The sequence below is a fragment of the Brienomyrus brachyistius genome, chromosome 1 (assembly GCF_023856365.1).
Source record: "Brienomyrus brachyistius isolate T26 chromosome 1, BBRACH_0.4, whole genome shotgun sequence".
NCBI classification, from domain to species: Eukaryota; Metazoa; Chordata; class Actinopteri; order Osteoglossiformes; family Mormyridae; genus Brienomyrus; species Brienomyrus brachyistius.
The window spans coordinates 614,042-634,439 of record NC_064533.1 but is presented as its reverse complement, the minus strand read 5'-3'; the positions used below and the strand labels follow the sequence as shown (position 1 = coordinate 634,439).

The 20,398-nt window shown below is 45.1% G+C and overlaps 1 protein-coding gene across 2 annotated transcripts; it reads left to right on the top strand.

The window, feature by feature from the left end:
* The first annotated feature begins 10,706 nt into the window (after positions 1 to 10,706).
* Positions 10,707 to 20,381, top strand: tmem209 (transmembrane protein 209). 2 transcript variants are annotated; one of them, XM_049006044.1, is made up of 15 exons: positions 10,707 to 10,814; positions 11,194 to 11,332; positions 11,426 to 11,484; positions 11,650 to 11,781; positions 13,537 to 13,781; positions 15,214 to 15,418; positions 15,673 to 15,848; positions 16,217 to 16,288; positions 16,880 to 16,976; positions 17,158 to 17,283; positions 17,429 to 17,526; positions 17,797 to 17,911; positions 18,064 to 18,161; positions 19,388 to 19,461; positions 19,544 to 20,381. In XM_049006044.1, the coding sequence occupies exons 2-15, from the start codon at positions 11,196 to 11,198 to the stop codon at positions 19,596 to 19,598; spliced, it is 1,689 nt and encodes a 562-aa protein (XP_048862001.1). In that variant the 5' UTR covers positions 10,707 to 10,814; positions 11,194 to 11,195; the 3' UTR covers positions 19,599 to 20,381. The 2 variants fall into 2 exon arrangements, with proteins under 2 accessions (XP_048862001.1, XP_048862002.1); XM_049006045.1 differs by having other exon boundaries at positions 10,735 to 10,814; positions 11,128 to 11,332.
* The last annotated feature ends 17 nt before the right edge of the window (positions 20,382 to 20,398 follow it).

Sequence of the window (20,398 nt, the reverse complement as noted above, 5' to 3'; positions counted from 1 at the left end):
TGCAGCTACTCGGTCCATAATATCACAGTGCATTCACAGGCTGGCTCTGTATCTCGCAGGTATACCGGCCTGCCTTTATGTCGCAGTGCATTCACAGGCTGGCTCTGTATCTCGCAGGTGTACCGGCCTGCCTTTATATCGCAGTGCATTCACATGCTGGCTCTGTATCTCGCAGGTGTACCGGCCTGCCTTTATATCGCAGTGCATTCACAGGCTGGCTCTGTATCTCGCAGGTGTACCGGCCTGCCTTTATATCGCAGTGCATTCACAGGCTGGCTCTGTATCTCGCAGGTGTACCGGCCTGCCTTTATATCACAGTGCATTCACAGGCTGGCTCTGTATTAGAGCCCTACATTGGGATTGGGATCCCGCGGGATGGTTAAAAATAGACAGCGGGTCCCAAGATTTTTGGCAGGTTGGAGAATGTAATTTATTTTGCGTTATTTATTTGTGTTTGTTCTGAGTCATTGAATTAAGTTGTGATGTTCAGCTTGTTTTTATATATTTCTTTGAACTAAGGTTCAGGGTTCTTTTCTATTTTTAAGCTGCTCTTGTTTATTGTTTATAATAATGTGGTATTTTAACTTTTTTGTATAGATTTGGTTATTGTTTTTTTTTAATAACTGTGCAAATATTTGCGCATCTGATTAGTTTTAGCTCTCAGTTTACATTTATTTGCGATTTAAAGTTGAGAGATTTTTGTTGAATTTGTTTTATTCAATTCTTGTTCTACTACAGTACAGTATATCCGTTAATGGGTCTGTGGGTGCGGGCGGGATTGGACAGAAATATTGCAGGAGCTTGCGGGAGTGACAGAGACAGACAGCGGGAGCGAGCGGTAATGGTCAGAAATTCAGCGGAAGCGGGCGGGAGTGACAGAGACAGATAACGCGAGCGGGCGGCAATGGTGAGGAATTCAGCGGAAGCGGGCGGGAGTGACAGAGACAGACAGCGGGAGCGGGCGGGAGTAACAGGCAGACAGCGGGAGCGGGCGGTAATGGTCAGAAATTCAGCGAGAGCGGGCGGGAGTGACAGAGACAGACAGCGGGAGCGGGCGGGAGTGACAGAAACAGACAACGGGAGCGGGCGGGAGTGACAGAGACAGACAACGGGAGCGGGCGGGAGTGACAGAGACAGACAACGGGAGCGGGCGGGAGTGACAGAGACAGACAGCGGGAGCGGGCGGGAGTGACAGAGACAGACAGCGGGAGCGGGCGGTAATGGTCAGAAATCCCAGCGGGAGCGGGATTAAAAAAGCAATTCCCGCGCAGGGCTCTACTCTGTATCTTACATATATACCGGCCTGCCTTTATATCACAGTGCACATTCACAGGCTGGCTTTGTATATCACAGGTATACCGGCAAGGGATTTGACCCTACAACCCTTCACTCAGAAGCCCTCTTCCTTAACCCTTATAAGACCGTCCATCTATTTTCCAACTGATTTTCTAGTATAGGGTTAGGGGGAGTCCATCTCACAGAGTGTAAGACAAATGAAGATCTTCAATAGTATGCCAGTCCATCACAGGGCTCTCTCTCATTTACACACTATTTGGTTAATTTCATGCTTTTTGAGTGCAGATGGAAACCAGAATTCCCTGGAGGACATCCACACAGCAGTGGAAGAACATACAAAACATATTTAAAAGAACCCAGCAAATATGTATTTCTGTTCTATAATATAATCTTTGTCGTTTAATAAGCCTTTGAAATTCGTGAAAATTACATTTAGTTGGTTCTATAATTATACAAATCGCTTTGATCTCTTAGTACTTAAATTCACATAGAAAAATTTATCGATTTAAGAAGTACACAAGTTTCTGTTTTTCCGAGACAACACTGCAGAAACAATGCTCTACTAGACCACAGGAGGTCTCCTGTGTGCTGGTATATTTTGTACTGCTGGGTTCAACAGGCTGTCCTAAATTCTAATATGAAAACTTTTATCGGCGTAGCTCAGAATCAAGTTGTACTCTGATTGATTATGCTTACTTCCATATCCTATAATATTAATGTCATCAATTATTATTAATATAAACAACAATAATATTTTCTGTGTTATCATTATCACGAATATTAATAGTTTTAGAATAATTTAATTATTGATTGTTGATTACTTCATAATTCAAATTATTGCTGCTGTTGTTATAATTACAAAATCACTGGCAAAATCGCTCTGGACCCCTCACATCCAGCACACTCCCTCTTTGAACTGTTGCCGTCCGGACGACGCTACAGAGCACTGAGCACCAGAACAGCCAGGCACAGGAACAGCTTCTTCCCTCAAGCAATCCGTCTCATGAACACTTCACAATAAACGTGAAACACACAACACTTTCATACATTCACTTATCCAGTTATTTATTTAACACACATACTTATTTACACTTCTAATTGCACCTTACGTACATAGCTAATTGTTTACTTTATATTTTGGATATTGTAAAGTTATTGCTATTTTTGCACATTGTATGTCATATAACTGTATATTGTTCTTTTTTATTACGTCCTTTTTCGTGTCTGGTCCTGTCACTGTCATTCTATTGCACTGTGGAGCTTATGTCACTACAACAAATTCCTAGTATGTGGAAACATACATGGCAATAAAGCACATTCTGATTCTGATTATTATTGTTATTATTACTATAGCATGAAATCAGTGGGAGACTGCGGTCTGACTGCGAAATAACAAATCAGACTACTGCGTGCAAACTGACAGATTTTTGCTTCCCCTCGGAAACCAGGCAGCTGCGTGTCTTAAAATGTTTTTGTCAAGTCACTTCCAATGTGAGCATGAGTCACCACGTGCTGTTTCCTCAGCACTTCCGTGTGCAGAGGGTTCCTTACAAAACAAAGACACGTGTGCAGAGCGCAACCCGTGACAGGCGTCGGGACGCGCTGCGGTTTGCCGGAGTTTCCGAGGGGTAAAGAGCCCAGATCTGCTGACTCCCCAAAAGAGGAAGCGGCGTCTGTTGCCGGCAAGCAGGATTTTCCTGCTGTGTCATTTTTCGGAATTAATGATGCCAACAAAAAGAATACCAATCATCTTAATTTTTAGCGGCTTACGGTGAAATCTATCATTTATTTAGTGTTGATTAAACATACCCAAAACGTGGCATTTTGCTCAGTGACATTTGTCACCCACTATAGTGACTAACAGGTAAGGATCTAAACTTACACCTGAAAACGCAGGTATCAGACAGCAAAATACTCAACATGTAGGCTAAAATGAAAACAATGAAATTAATAAAACCACACTGGTATTAACGCAATGATACTAAAAAAAGAATTAAAATAAAGAGCAAATTAATTGCTCTCTATGGAAGGTGTATACTGAACTTACTTGGCATAACATAGATAATGTAATTTCATGGCAAAAAAGTATTAGCTGTAGTTTTTTTTCCCAAATTAATACATAAAATTTTTGGTATATTTGACTGTCAGGGACCCTCTTCCCCCCTGAGTGATGTTTGAAAAGCAGGTATTACCTGAGATCTAAGATTCGGCAGACGATGGGGGTCCAGCGAGTGTCAGCACTTGATGTCAGCATTTTCGGCTGACAGTACTTCATATAAAGTAAGCCAGTTTCCTCTTTTTTCAGCACTGGAACTGAGCGCAAAAGGAGGTTGGTTTGTTTGCCCCTTAAGATCTGATAATTTAATGTTATACCTGGTAAGAACGTTTGGACTCTGTGTTTTCCAATTGAGTCTGGTGCGGCAGACCAGCACCTCAGGTCTACTCTGAATAAGATTGGGGGGAATTCTGCACAGAAAAACAGGATAAATTCCAGGAGAGGGAATTGGTGAGAACGGACAGGTAACTCCAGGTTATTTACACATCCAATGCAATTAAAAACGTTTTAAAAAGACAGCAAAAGCAATAATAAAATTCAAAGCAGAGCAGCACATTAAATCAAAACATTTCGGATTGGAACCTACTTTATTTTCTTTGAATTGAATTTGCTTATTTACATTTATGATGGACACTGGGAAGGCAGACATTCTTGTGCCAATGACCTGGACAACAGAAGTCATCTCAAAGAATCAGATAACTCACACGAATCTACTATCCTGAGCCACAGTCACACATACCAAGCAGAGCTGCCAACTTCGGTCTGGAGTGACATTTTCAGATCAAGACAAATCTGCACGCACTCGCATTTACATTTAAATTTTACTACTTTGTAAATAGTCTCTGGGGTTTGCAAACTACCCCAACGCTTTTGACATAGCTAATTTTAGGTTTATGATGGAATAATATAGATTTACCATAAGATTTCTTGCATGAGCGTGAGAGTCTGAAAGTTTAAGTGTCACCCCAGATGAGTGAGAGTTGGCAGGGCTGGCAAAGGGACCCCGAGAAACTAAGTCACCCTGAAAAGACGAAGGACTTCAGACTTGAAAGTACTTTGTGACCAATTCCACACACAAACTTTCTGCCTGAGATGCTTAGATGAGTGGTCGACTCTTTAGTGCCTGGGAAAGCCAGATCTCTGGCTGAACTTTGGGCTGCACCAATTGAAGGTCCTTTTTACCTTTTTCTAAAAATTTGAGGCAGTCAGCTTTTCTGCTGGTAACAGGAGCACTTAAGTTTGTATTTTTGAATGTAACATGAATACAAGCAAATCATTTCCAATGCTGGGCATTATTCCTTTATAAGGTCTCTAGGTCCTGCCCATGGTTAAATCTCACTTTCCACTGCCTGGACCAGTCGGCATCCATTTCCTGCTGCACGACTCCATCTGAGCAGTCCTGCCAGTCACCTGAGCTGTAGTAAATATCCATATATATTGTAGTCACAGTAAAACATACATCAAACCCTACAGTGTGATTGTCCCATGAATTGCTTTAATGGACATATAACACATTGAAATGATTCATTTATATTGTCTTAAGGAGCATAGTCCTTGATTACAAAGAAATGCATGACTCATTAGGAACAGCCAGCCATCTGTCATACCCGTCATTTTGAGAACATACAAACATATGTTTCTTTAAAATAATCATTGTGTTTCAAACACTGAAGTGATATATTGTTTTGGTTCTTTATGGGCCTTTAAAAATACTCCTGCCTCCTTGTATCCATCCTTCCATTTTCCAAACTGCTTATTGCGGGGGGTCCGGAGCCTATCCTAAGGCAGGGAACAACCCAGGACGGGGGGGCCAGCCCATCACAGGGCGCACTCACACACAATTCACTCACATATGCACACCTATGGGCAATTTAGAAAGTCCAATTAGCCTCAGCATGTCTTTGGACTGTGGGGGGGGGGAAACCGGAGTACCCGGAGGAAACCCCACGACGACATGGGGAGAACATGCAAACTCCACACACATGTGACCCAGGCGGAGACTCAAACCCGGGTCCCAGAGGTGACCACCATGCTGCTCCCTTCTTGTAATATTCTCTGCAGAATCGTCTTTACAGCATAGAGTAGTAGCAGAAATCTCAAATCCTTCATTACTCCTTTAGATTGCGATACTTAATCTTGATATACACCTGAGTAATTATAGGTCCTTACACCAGCAGTGCTGGATCTCTATTATTTTTTCAGTTGCAGTTTATGACACAGATTCTGTTTCATGATTTAGAGGCTCTTCACTCAATTTAAGAAGCAGAAGGGAACTTGGTACACAAATGTCTACAAGCCTGTCATTGCCCAGAGATAAAGGGACATTGTTTTGGTAGTGAGGCACTGCATGACATGTGACAGATTAAAAATTAGTCAAATAGCCTACCAAAATGCACTTGATATTGTGTTTTGCTTCACATCATACTACAATGAAAATAAATATTTTCCTGTGATGGATGTGATCAAAGAACATTCACTGTTTTGCTTATTGGATAGCTTTCTTATCCTGTTTGTTGTTGTACAGCATGATGTCACTATATAATTGTGCAATGCAATTTCCTTTAATAATCCGTTATTTTGTTCATGTAATGTTTGTTTGTGCGTGCTGTTGTTATGACGAGAAGGAAGGACAACCCAGATGCAGCCTAGGCATGACCTGAAGTGCTTTATTTGGACATCAACACACAACCAAACTGAAATAAAAAGGACCACAATGGGTCAAAACCGGAGGCTAGGAGAAGCAACAAGGAGAGTCTAGGGCCAATCTAACATTGGGAGGAGATTCTAAATCAAATCAAAGTTTATTTATAAAGCACTTTTAAACAACCAAGGTTGACCAAAGTGCTGTACAGATTTATATCCTTAAACAGAAAAAGAAGAAAAACCAATAAAAGACATGAAATAAGAAACATAAAATGAAGAACAATAGACTCATTTTATGCCAATTCATCCTAAATTAAATGCCATAGAGAAAAGGTGTGTCAAGGAAAGATTTCCAGTTGAGGCAAATCTAACATGCTAGGGCAGGCTATTCTAAAGTCTAGGGGCAGCCACCTCAACGTCTAGGGGCAGCCAACCCAAAGTCTAGGGGCAGCCACCTCAACGTCTAGGGGCAGCCACCTCAAAGTCTAGGGGCAGCCACCTCAAACTCTAGGGGCAGCCACCCCAAAGTCTAGGGGCAGCCACCTCAAAGTCTAGGGGCAGCCACCCCAAAGTCTAGGGGCAGCCACCTCAAAGTCTAGGGGCAGCCAACCCAAAGTCTAGGGGCAGCCACCTCAAAGTCTAGGGGCAGCCACCCCAAAGTCTAGGGGCAGCCACCCCAAAGTCTAGGGGCAGCCACCCCAAAGTCTAGGGGCAGCCAACCCAAAGTCTAGGGGCAGCCAACCCAAAGTCATGGGGCAGCCACCTCAAAGTCTAGGGGCAGCCACCTCAAAGTCCAGGGGCAGCCACCCCAAAGTCTAGGGGCAGCCACCTCAAAGTCTAGCGGCAGCCACCCCAAAGTCTAGGGGCAGCCACCCCAAAGGCTCGGTCACTTCGGGTCTTCAGCCTGCTCTTAGGGACTTTTAGCAGAAGCTGTTGAGACTACCTAAGTGTTTTGGCCAGAGTATAACAGTGTAGCAGTTCAGTGAGATATTCCGGTGGCAGCCCGTTCAGTGCTTTAAAAACAACCAACAACATATTAAACTCAATTCTAAAATTTACAGGTAGCCAATGAAGCGAGGCCAATATTGCAGAAATATGGTCGTGCTAACGCTTACCAGTGAGGAGATGAGCTGCTGCGTTTTGCACTAATTGCAAACGATGAATTAGAGATTGATCGATTCCAAAATATGAATTATAACAATCCAACTGGGAGGTTATAAAAGCATGGGTAACCCTCTCGAGATCTTTTCTCTGTTTTTATGACAGACCTGATTATTAAATTTAAAAGTGCTGTCAAAGGTCACACCTAGGTTCTTAACTGATGAGCAATTAACATAGGGAGGAGAGTCTAGGGCCAACCTAACATAGGGAGGAGAGTCTAGGGCCAACCTAACATAGGGAGGAGAGTCTAGGGCCAACCTAACATAGGGAGGAGAGTCTAGGGCCAACCTAACATAGGGAGGAGAGTCTAGGGCCAACCTAACATAGGGAGGAGAGTCTAGGGCCAATCTACCATAGGGAGGAGAGTCTAGGACCAATCTAACATAGGAGTAAGATTCAGGACAAGAGAGCAGGACACAATAACTGTGAAAGCGGAGTAGAGCGACACCAACACTATGTATTAGGGCAGCGGTACTCAACCTTGTTCCTGGCACCCCCCGCAAGAATATTTTCAATCTGACCCACACTGATTTCAGTCTGCCACATTCATTATTAGCCTATTGAGGACCATATAAGACTGATTAAGGAGGCCTGATTAAGGGAGCCTGGCCTAGGAGGACACACATCGACAGTAATGACCAAGCTGGGGAATCTGGTGAGGGCAGGCACATGAATACACAGATAACAAGTACTTGACAAGAGACAGGTAATTAATTCAAACACAAGAACTTCTAAGGAAGGTAATTAGTTTACTAAAATTTGTTTGTGCAGGAAAACCTGCAAACTGTTGGACTCTGGCCATCCAAGAGCAGAATTGGGGAAGTGTGATCTGTGGGCCAGCCGTCTCTGTTACGGCAGGGAAAATAATTATTTGATACACTGCCGATTTTTCAAGTTCTCCCTTACAAAGAATGGAGAGATCTGTAATTTTCATCGTTCATACATCTGTGAGAGATTAAAATCCTGCAGCACGTGTGCAAGGTCCCCCTGCTCAAGCCAGCATATGTCCAGGCCCGTCTGAAGTTTGCCAAAGACCATTTGGATGAGCCAGAGGAGGCATGTGGTCAAATGAAACCAAAACAGAACTTTTTGGTATAGACTCCACTCGCCATGTTTGGAGGAAGAAGAAGGATGAGTACAATCCCAAGAACAGCATCCCAATCGTGAAGCATGGGAGTGGAAACATTATGCTTTAGGGGTGCTTTCCTGCAAAGGGGACAGGACGACTACACCGTATTGAGGAGAGGATGGATGGGGTCATGTATCACAAGATTTTGGGCAACAACCTCCTTCCCTCAGTAAGCACATTGAAGATGGGTCGTGGCTGGGTCTTCCAACATGACAATGACCCGAAACACACAGCCAGGGCAACTAAGGAGTGACTCCGTATCCAACATGACAATGACCCAAAACACACAGCCAGGGCAACTAAGGAGTGACTCCGTACCCAACATGACAATGACCCGAAACACACAGCCAGGGCAACTAAGGAGTGACTCCGTATCCAACATGACAATGACCCAAAACACACAGCCAGGGCAACTAAGGAGTGACTCCGTACCCAACATGACAATGACCCAAAACACACAGCCAGGGCAACTAAGGAATGACTCCGTATCCAACATGACAATGACCCGAAACACACAGCCAGGGCAACTAAGGAGTGACTCCGTATCCAGCATGAAAATGACTCAAAACACACGGTCAGGGCAACTAAGGAGTGACTCCGTATCCAACATGACAATGACTCAAAACACACGGTCAGGGCAACTAAGGAGTGACTCGTATCCAACATGACAATGACTCAAAACACACGGTCAGGGCAACTAAGAAGTGACTCCTTATCCAGCATTTCAAGGTCCTGGAGTGGCCTAGCCAGTCTCCAGACCTGAACCCAATAGATAATCTATGGAGGGAGCTGAAACTCTGTGTTGCCCAGCAACAGCCCCAAAACCTGAAGGATCTGGAGAAGATCTGTGTGGGTGAGTGGGCCAGAATCCCTGCTGCAGTGTGTGCAAACCTGGTCAAGAACTACAGGAAACGTCTGTCCTCTGTAATTGTAAACAAAGGTTTCTGTACCAAATATTAAGTTCTATTTTTCTATTGTATGAAATACTTATTTCATGCAATAAAATGCAAATTAATTATTTAAAAATTCATACAATGTGATTTTCTGGATGTTTTTTTTTTTTTAGATTCTGTCTCTCACAGTTTAGATGTATGAACGATGAAAATTACAGATCTCTCCATTCTTTGTAAGGGAGAACTTGAAAAATCGGCAGTGTATCAAATAATTATTTTCCCTGCCATAACAGAGACGGCTGGCCCACAGATCACACTTCCCCAATTCTGCTCTTGGATGGCCAGAGTCCAACAGTTTGCAGGTTTTCCTGCACAAACAAATTTTAGTCAACTAATTACCTTACTTAGAGGTTATTGTTTGAACAGGAAAATTTACCAAGTGTAGCCTGTGTGTCCAATACCCCTGGCTGACACTGTCTTCTGTGTTGTGTGTGGAACAGAAGATGAGGAGTCAGGCTCTTTGTGCTGACTGGAGAGTTTAATATGAATACTATAATTAAAAAGACACACATGTACAGCACACCTAGGCTAACGAGACTCACTATGTTACGTCACTCTCCTTTCCCTGGTAGAGCTCACCACCAACCGAGAATAAAGCAACACGCTCGACCCCCGATAATTAAATAAATAAAATTAACAGTTCATAGAATATAATCATTACAATAAATAATACATTACTGTAAACATTGTTTCATTTACACTGTCCGGCGTCAGAAGTCTCGGCTTCCCCGTTAGTTGTGCTTGCTGTTCATGGGTGCTCTTTTTAAGGACTGCTATTAGAGAGCATATTCTCTTTCAACCAGTGTCACCTCTCGTTCCTGCCGCTGTGATTCCCGGGTTTGCCAGTTATAACAATACATAAAAACAATTAAACAGCACATTACCGTCTATAAATAATTTAACAGGGAACTTACATACTGCAAAGACAATTGCGCTAATTTAGAAACATATCCCTGGAAAAATAAAATTAAGAAAAGAAAATCAACAATGGAAGAATAATCATTCCATGTCCAATATTCATTCCATTGTAGCTATAGTCCACACACTGGTGTTCTGAGTCATCATCCAAACTGTTTAGCCGCGGTAAGTGTTCCAAGTTATATGCCACATTTATCGTACGGACCACCGGCACCACAATACAAATACTGTATATGCATAATGGCACCTTACAGCGCCCAAAATAGCTATCATAAGCGTGGATTTTCAGAATGTTGTGATGTAGTTATAGCTCCATAGGGATTTTTAGTGATACTCTTCTTATAAGTATCTTTCCCCTTTACGCTCTACCGGAGAAGCAGCTGGAAGACGGAAGGATTTATATCTGCATACGCGTAACTTTTATTCTTAAATTCATATCCGTGAATCTGTGACATGCCGAACACCCAGACGACACGCGGGTGCTCCAGTGGCGCTGCTGCTCCGTGACGGCTCTAGGTGGCGCTATTGCTTCGTGACGGCTTTAGGTGGCGCTGCTGCTTCGCCGGCGCTGGGCGGCGCTAACAAACTGGAGGTGACGCGGCTTCACATCAAAAACTTCCCGGATGAGCAGTGCATGGCGCGCGGGCGGGCCGTACCGGTATGTGTGTTTCTTCTTGTATTCTAGCGATTAGTTAATGTGGAAAAAACATTTGAAAGGTTAAATCAGCAATTAAACAAAAGTGCCCGGTAACGCGGTCTTACTGATCTGCGAACTAAATGGGTTTCATTTAGCGGTTATCGGAATGGTTTCAAAATGCATAAATAGTTAGTTAGCTAGCATGCTCGGCTCTAGCATGTGAATACTAAAATTGTACTGTGAAGTTTTTTTGAATCATTTTATTTAGCGGCATTAAATGAGCCGTCCAGGTGCTTTGAAAGGCTATTGCTGACTTCAAGGTTATTCTGCGCAGGGAATGCTGTATTATAGCACATTTGAAGCCTTTTTGGTGACCTGGTATTGATTTCCCCGAACCGAGGAATGACGCCGGTGAAGGAGGACATGTCGGCGCTCATCGAGCGGACCATGCGGATGAGGCGAGAGGAGCAGGCTCGGAAGGTGGTGCTGGCCTGGGCGGTGCTCAACATCTCCCTGGCCGGCATGATCTACACCGAAATGTATGTGCCTTCGCCTTGCAGTCTGTTTCAGTACTTTAGCTTTATCGGCTACCGTCAACCTCCTTAATCAACTGTTATAAATGTTTTTAACAGGACTGGGAAATTGCTCCGGCGTTATTGCAACATATCTTACTGGCCTATCTGGTACATCGGTGAGTTTCTGTCTGTTTTATATTGCAAACCGGGGTTTTTCCTCTACTAACGATACTGGAGTGTAATATCAGGGTCATGAGCGGGCTGCAAACTGAATTGCATTATAGCTGATTTAGCCGGATATCATCATGTCTTACATCTTTGTCTCTCTGATTTGCACTCAGAGCTGGCCCTGGCTTCTCTGTTCAGCATGAACGCACTCTTTGACTTCTGGAGGTACTTCAGGTACACCATGGCGCCCTCTAGCGTTGCCGTCACCCCCGAGCAGCATCGTCTCCTGGGCCTCCGAAAGTCGGGTGAGCCTGATGTGCCCTGAAATCACTTGTGGAGTGGAGAGAGACTCGCTCATCTGTCAAGCCAATAGAAACCGCAATAACTGTTCTTGAATTGTGTACCTGATTTAAGTCTTGGTAGCTCTGATTTATATGTTCGTTTTGTTTTTATTTAATCTATATAATTGGATATTTATAGGAATCTGTAAATTACGGATAATGGTGGGTGTCACCCGTGGCTGGACTCGGGCAGCTCTGGGCTCTGCTACGACAAGGCCCCTGTCGCCCAGTCAGCCTGCCACAAGCAGCAGCAATGTCATTGGTTATTTCCTGACTGTTAACATCTGCATATGTGATATCTATGCGGGTACCGGCTTTGTTTGTATTGGCTTGATTTGATCTTTCCTGGCACATTTTTAAGCAGTTCGGCACCTTTTCTTAGGCTCCCACTGGCCTGTCGGGTTCTGGCAAGATCCGTTTTGACTCCATAAAATCCTGTGGCCGCCCACAGCTTTGTTTCCATAAGCGAATGCCTGTGAACATTTGCTAATATTTGATAGGCTGATTACTGCACTTTTCCTCCAATTAGACTTTGTAAATCTGGCATATTCAAAGTCCCCTTAACACTGCCCCCCCAGGCCCCCCCAGGCATGCTCCCGGGCTGCCCATATAGGCCCAATCCCAAACTACACCCTGGACGCTCCGCCTTCTTTGTGAGCTACACTCACACTGAGTCGCCCTACCAGCAGGCCCTATGCACTTAAACTGAAGGGAATTTTAGCAAGAACGATTTGAGACGGACTCACCCTTACTGCCCCTGGTTCAGTCCTCTATGCAGGACAGGAAATGTTATGTTGGGACCTGATAAAATGGTTCCTTTGAGAAGTGGTATTTCTTTAATAAAATGAGAAAAGCTTTTTCTGATTTTCTTATCTGCTGCAAGAAGACAACAGTTGCGTGGTCTTATCACACGGATTGAGCAGTTTGTACACGTTTTATTTGGAGTTTGTTGTAAGTACAGTGGTGCCTGCGGTTCATGAACACAATCCATTGCAGGAAAGTGGTCGTGAACTAATTTGTACATGAACCAAGGCAATTTTCCCCAGAAGAAAGCATTGGAATTCGATTAATTTGTTTACAAGCCTACTAAATAATAATTTTTATTAATTAATTTTCTGGGTTTTATAGTAAAAACTTTAGAGAAAAACACAACATAGTGTGGCGACAGGCAGACCGAGGCATCGCGAGAGCAGAGAGAGACACGGAGACCTTGCCGGGGAAATCACGGTGGTCCTATTTACAAATGCAGGCGGGGCATGCTGGGACGTGCGGGGCATGCTGGGACGTGCGCCCTGCCGCGTGCTACACTAGTATAAAAAAGGAATCTGGTCGAGGAATCTGTTCGTAGACCAAGTTTTGTATGTGAACCAATGCATTTTTTTCACGAGATTTTTGGTCGCGACCCAAATTGTTTTCTGATGAATTCTGATGAATACTGTATGACCGAATAAAATGGATGACTATAACTGTCATATCTATTTAGCTTGTGAAAACGAACTGTATTCAGAAATGTAATGTGTGTTTAAACATTCACTTAATACGAAATATTTTATTTTAATATGTATTTGTTTTTTTACATTTATATGGCAAAAGATTGTCCTCTTGGGCCATAGTACATATGGCTATGGTGCCACCCACCTTGTGTTTGAACCCATGACCTCCTGATGACGAGTCCCGCCATGTAATTTCTGTCACTCATCACTTGCTGTGTGTCTCAAGGCATCCAGGCCAGTCCACCCCAGAAGCCCGAAAAGAAGGAAACGCCTGCTCCAGTCCAGTCCTCGCCTCTCCAGGGCCAGAGCGTGCTCAGCTACAGTCCCTCCAGACCTCCTAGCACCAGCCCCAAGTTCTCCCCCAGCTGTGTGCCTGGCTACAGCCCATCCCTCCAGAGCCCACCCCCAGCAGGGAGCGGGGGCTCTTACTCGCCTGTGACCTACACCACAACCAACAACAGCTTCATGAAGGTCAGCACTTATCGGAGTTTCACTAGCAGCGTTTCTTGAATGACAGTACAAGTCAAGTCTGGACACCCTGCTCTTAATGGGGCAGTTCACCCCAAAACTGAAAATGATATGTTTTAGAGGAGCCATAGTGCTGTCTATCCATGTAGGTTGTTCTGCTGGGAGTTGCCTAGTTTTGGAGAGATTGGCCATAGAAATGTTGGTGTTCTCTCAAATATAATGGGACTGAATACATTACAAGAATTCAACAGCGATGTCTTTTACCACAAATCATAACTTGGTTACTCAGGATAATCCACAGACTTTGTAGTAAGCAGTTTAATGTAGGAACCATTTTCTTCTACCGAACTGCACACACCAGTCATATCACTGTGCAGAAGATACGAGCATCCCGGTGATATCCCCCCTGCGCAGTGATGCGGTGATATCCCCCCTGCGCAGTGATGCGGTGATATCCCCCCTGCGCAGTGATGCGGTGATATCCCCCCTGCGCAGTGATGCGGTGATATCCCCCCTGCGCAGTGATGCGGTGATATCCCCCCTGCGCAGTGATGCGGTGATATCCCCCCTGCGCAGTGATGCGGTGATATCCCCCCTGCGCAGTGATGCGGTGATATCCCCCCTGCGCAGTGATGCGGTGATATCCCCCCTGCGCAGTGATGCGGTGATATCCCCCCTGCGCAGTGATACAGTTGCCCTTTGCTGTGCTGTCATGTGTGTCATGGAGACCAAGATGGTGTAGGCAAAAAGAGTATTTCCCCACAAAGGATAAGTGTCAATAATGATGATAATAATAATAATATAGACAATATTATAGTCTATAACATAGATTGCACTAAAGCCCCTGAAGTATAATTTTTTGTAATAGTTTGGAGTGAACTGCCCCTTTTAATGCTTTTGTCTCTATTATAGCTGTGTTATTCACCTGTTGGTAAAATGTCTCAAGGCAATGAATGAATAATATCAAATATTACAATGACCAAGAGGAGTGTTCAGCATTTTGAAATTTTCTCATTTTAAGCTGTACAAAATGGCCCTCCCTTTGCTTCGATGACAGCGTTATAGACTCTTGGTATTCTTTCATCCAGCTTCCAGATGTAGCCAACTGGAATGCTTCTCCAACAGTCCTGAAGGAGTTTACCCAAGTCCTGGGCACACGTTGGCTACCTTGCTCTTCGTCCCAGCTCATCCAAAACCAGCTCTATAGGGTTTAGGTCAGGGGATTGTGGGACCAGGTCATCTGTCACAGCACTGCATCGCTTTCCTTGTTCACAAGACAGTCCTGCACAACCTCTGCGTAATTAGGGTTGTTATCTTGCTGAAAAACAGACTTTTGACTGGTTCTGTACAGTCCGTCTTCTGTCTGTCAGGGCAGCCTGCGATGGACCTTTTTTCGGACTGACATCATGGGTTTAATGGGTATTTTCATTGCCAGGTGTGGAGCTACAGCTCCTCTCCTGGCTCCTCCCCCTACCCCAGCAGCATCGGGCCTACAGAGGGCGCCAGTCCCCGGGCACGCTACCGCACCCCATCCTCGGCCTTCACCTCTCCGGGCGGCAAGGAAGACTACATGGAAGACCTCAGATCTCTGGAGCGGTTCCTTCGCTCCGAGGAGGAGAAGAGCCAGCGCAGCCAGCTGGGTGAGAACAGGCACCCTGGGCGTTTAGGTCCAGTCAGTCGGGGCTGTAGCCCTGAATATTTTAGCCTTGATGCCAACCTTGCTTTAAAAAAAATAAAAAGTATTCAAAATTGTCAAGCCTCGGGTAAAGTTGACTTGGCCCCTGATCGTTTCCATAGCTAGGAACCCCCCTGATGGGGACCCTGGGGGTCTGCGCTGAGGGGTCTGTTACTCTTTGGGGCAAACAGGTCAGCATGTTTCTGTCATGTCACATAGGGAGCCCGGAGTCTGCATCCCCTTCCCACAGCCCCACCTTCTGGAACTACAACCGTTCGGTGGGGGACTACGCCCAGAGTCTGAGGAAGTTTCAGTACCAGCTGGCCTGTCGCTCCCAGGCGCCCTCCGCCCACAAAGACGAGACCGACCTGGGCTCCAAGCAGGCTGCTGAGGAGGTGAAGAGGGAGCAAAGGGACTGGCCTATAGGGGGAGGTGTTTTGGTGCTACATCCTCACAGCACTGCAGAAGAACAAACGCAGTATGAAAACCTAAATCTGAGATTACATGCTATAGATGTTCCATCGTTTTTAATTCTGCCTCCTTTCTCTCTTGGTTCCAAACCATGGCTCAAATGGCCTAGGGTTCTTAGAGAAGTTAGTCTGCCCAACTCTGACATTTTAAATAGGGTTAGATTTTAATCAACTGCTTAGTGTCCGTTGTACTTATGAAATTAATGTTTGCAAGATGCTTGACAAGCCTTCAAAGTTTCAAACCGGTGTGGGATGAGCAGGTTGCGGTGGGTAACTGCTTTTCTCTGTGCTAGGTGTGGGCACGGATCACATCCAACCCGCCCGTTTTGGATCATATAGACAGCTGGACTGCAAAGCTGAGAAACGTGAGTAAAAGCTCATCTTTGCCTATGGTGACTGTCGGCCCTCTGGGGTGTCGGGGGGGCACTATGTGGTGCTTCAGACTTTACAAACTCCTATGAAACTGAGACTCCTGTGCTCTGCTAATTAGTTCAGTTCTTCTTTGACTGGTTTGTTTCCTTGATTGACTCATCCAGCAGTTTCACATTAACGTTAGTGACACATGCATGATTATAGGAGACTGACCAATCAGCACACGGTAAGAACCTAGAACTTAAGTGACTTCTAGGTCTTCTTACTCGAAATGGTTGAAATGGTGGTTTCCAAACCCTGTCCTAGCTCAGTACCCCCCCCCCCCTCACGGAGCAGCTGGTCACCCTGGGGTGCTCCCTTGTGAGACTGAACAAGAGAATGTTCTCGTGATATTCATATATTTCGTTCATTGATATTTATTACATTTACTTACAAAATACACCATTTTACACTCTCTTCACTGATTTTTATTGGATCCTTTTCTTGCATGTAGTTTATTCAGGTTGCTCTGGTTCAGTAATGTACAAATGTATTCTTTAATTGCTACGCCCCCTCCTGGCACTGTTGCCTCTTTTCTCCCGCAGTGGATTAACGACACGATCCTGGTGCCCCTGGTGAAGGAGATCGATGCGGTGAACACACATCTGCGCAGAATCGGCTGCCCCGAACTGCAGACTGGAGGTGCTGCTTTTGCTCTCCTTCCTCCTCTTATCCCTAGGAGCCATTTATTGTAGCATGTTGCTAAATGAGCTGCCTGCACCAGGTGCCTGAACTACCAGGCTGACGTTGGGAGTCAGGCCAATGTCAAAGCTAGATTTTTCGTTTTTTCATTAATTTTGTAATTCTCCTCTCCTACCACCAGAGGCCAGTATAAGTAGCCTGAAGCAGGCTGCTGTGGTTAAAGCCTCCTCCATTCCCACTCTGAACTCAATCGTCCAGTATCTGGATATCAGTCCTAACCAGGAATACCTTGTTGAACGAATTAAAGGTGAGTCGATGGTTTTTGTGATTTTTATTTTTTTTTTATTTTTTTGTCTTAAGTTCTTCATTTGATTTTTGCAAGGCTGAAACGTTTACCTTGAGTGAGCCGAAATGTGCATCACATTAATCAGCCCCCCGCTTGCCCCCCACAGAGCTGGCACATGGTGGCTGCATGAGCTCATTCCGCTGGAATGGGGGTGGGGACCTGAAAGGCAGGAAGTGGGACACCGACCTCCCCACGGACTCTGCAGTGAGTCGCTCGCTCTCCTCCCTGTGCTGTGTGGCTTGGTCGGTTAGGACCCCGTGCCCACGGCCTGGAGGTTGTGGGTTTAGATTCCACATCGCCAGACTGGTATCACCATCGGTCCCTTAAAGGACCTTAACCCCAGTTGCACCGGGGACTGTGATCCTGCTGTAACTGTACATTACTTTGAATAAGCAGTGTTTTGTACGGCCCTGCCCTCTCGTCCCCATGAGAGCTGCTCTTGCATGGACTTCAGAGCGGTTCCATTTCCTCCAGGTCGTCATGCATGTGCTCTGCACCTACCTGGACTCCCGATTGCCTCCTCACCCCAAGTACCCTGACGGAAAGACCTTCACCTCCCAGCACTTCACGCAGACCCCTGACAAGCCAGGTGAATGTGGCAGATTGTGGGTCTTGATTTTAAAAGCTTCTCGCTCATTGACTTGGGGAATTTTGTTGAAAAAGGAATTGTGAGTAAAAGTATGAGTCATTTTAGAGCCTCATCACTGACACGGTCCTGTTTGGTCTGTTTATGATGAACAGATACATCAAATGAGAATCTGCTGTGTGTCCATCAGAGCAGCATCAACCCACCACACTACCAGCTCATCTACCAGGGGCATGTCTACAGCCTCCCTAAGGTGATGGCCCTTCTCTGCTGCCCCCGTCTGGCCATGCATGGCGTCCCACATACATGCACAGTCTGCTCGCAGTGCTCATGCGAGGTCTGCGTGTGTACGTGTGCCTGCCCATCTGTCTATATCACGGTGTTCATCTGCGGGGGTGGTGACATGCGTTTCCCTTCATGCTCATGCGCGGTTTCCGGTGTGCTTAATTCACTTCTGCTTGTGCATTTTCACAAGATTTATCTCAAAGCACTTTACAAAAACCCAAAGCCCCCATCAGCAAGCCAGAGGTGACAGTGGGAAGGAAAAACTCCAGAGAAGGAAGTAACTTTGGGAGGAAACCGACTCGGGAGGAGTCCATCCTCCAGGGGGCGACCAGAGGAAGTCAAATGAAAAAAATATACAAAATCCTAATTTATACCCAGATTTTAACATTTGAGTCTCGGGGGGGGGGGGGCAGGCAGGTGATGACAGGTGCTGGGGCTGCTTCAGATGGCAGGACGAACAGTGGTACAACAGCAGGGCATTGCGGAAAGGGCGTTGCGGGCGGGATATCTTGATAATTTGTGGTCTCCAGGCAGCACCGCCCAAGAGACTAGAGGCAGTGCAAACAGGTGATTGTAGTATGTAATATCCGGCAGATAAGGCATAAGTAGGAGGGAGAGGCAGGTGGGAATGCAGACATGGGGAGTTCCAGAACGTCAGCACTCCAATTCCACAAGGGGGGGTGAAGCCAGAGTGACAGACTGACAGTCCAGTTTATCCAAAGCCAATGGCACCGATCCCCACCCAGCTCTACACCTCACACTACAGGTCTGACTGCGAGTGAGCAGTTAGCTAGAGCTAGAACTAGAGTCCCTATAAGCTAACGTGTGTTTTTAGCCTGGACTTGAATATTGAGAGTGAGCCTGAATCCTGCACATCCGGTGGAGACCATTCCACAGCTGAGAAGCTCTATAGGAGAAAGCTCTGCAGCCTGCCGTAGCTCTTTCTACCCTGGGTACTAACAGATATCCTGCTCCTTGAGAGTGAAGAAAGTGAGGAGGTTGTATAAGGCCAGCAGATTACTAAGGTATTTTGGTGCAAAGTCATTCAGTGTTTTATAATTAATAGCAGTATTTTGTAGTCAGTGTCTGCGTGTATATTTGTGTGTCTGCCTGCGTGTGTGTGACTGTCACTGTGCCTTTCAGCAGGGGTGGTGACATGCTTTTCACTTCGTATCCATGTGACTTTGTTCACAGGGGAGAAACAACATGTTCCACACCATACTCATGTTCCTCTTCGTCATCAAGACCAAAGAGTCGGGCATGCTGGGGTAGGTGGTCGCCATGGAAATGAAAAAAGCAAGCGGAACAGCTCCAAATGAGCAGAGACTAACAGGTCTTATTTTCCCTCAGGAGAGTCAGTCTGGGCCTGTCTGGAGTGAACATCCTGTGGATATTTGGAGACTAATGTACTGAAATGGAGATTAACAGAACATGCATCTGACCTCTTGACTGGAATGGCAGCCGAATTTGACTTCTGGTGCTGGTGGGAACCACTTAAGTGACTCGAAGATTATTTCAGATTCCAGATTCACACCAAGAGCCCTTGTAAAACTGTACATCACGGACCTGGACACAGAACTCCCATTTGTCATACAAATTGTCCAGTTTCTTGCACAGCTCTTTGGTATATTTTATTTTTGAAGATGTTTCAGCCTTTGGATTTGACTCTTAGTGTAAATAAACCTTAGTCTCTCACGCTTTAGTATGTTTGTGCTGTATATTGACTGCTTGGCGAGTGTTATGTCACTTCCTGTGGATGTGTGTTTTACAGTTAATGTGGTTCTTTCCAAGTGTGTTGATCTGAATTGCGTTGTGTAAATGCTATTTTTAGTCTCTGAATGTTTCTCATCGTTAGAACTTGGCTTCTTCCCGCTAGACTCTCTTGCTTGACCTTCCCGCTGCGTGTTGCCGTAGTGCTCAACTGGGCTTTTAGCATGAGCTGTCTTCAGCTATTTTTATCTTCTTATTTCAAAAGGTACAGTCATTCATTGTATGAGGTTTTGTATTCTATTAATCTATGCAGCACCAGTTTACAATGAGGTAAAAAGCATAATTGCTCTCTAGGTCTATTGAATGTGCCAAGTAGTAAAAATGTGGACACTACTTTTCCATGAATTCATAATTTCATGCATGACCGAAAGGCATGCTCTCATTTCCTGTTCATTTTTATAAAAAACCTTTGTGAGAAGTTCTAGGGTTTCATAA

Excerpts from the sequence above, each read along its gene's own strand:
- tmem209 (XM_049006044.1), top strand. The coding sequence starts at position 11,196 with ATGACGCCGGTGAAGGAGGACATGTCGGCGCTCATCGAGCGGACCATG. Across the intron at positions 11,333-11,425 it reads GGCATGATCTACACCGAAAT|GACTGGGAAATTGCTCCGGC; the intron begins GTATGTGCCTTC and ends TGTTTTTAACAG. Across the intron at positions 15,849-16,216 it reads CCAAGCAGGCTGCTGAGGAG|GTGTGGGCACGGATCACATC; the intron begins GTGAAGAGGGAG and ends TCTCTGTGCTAG.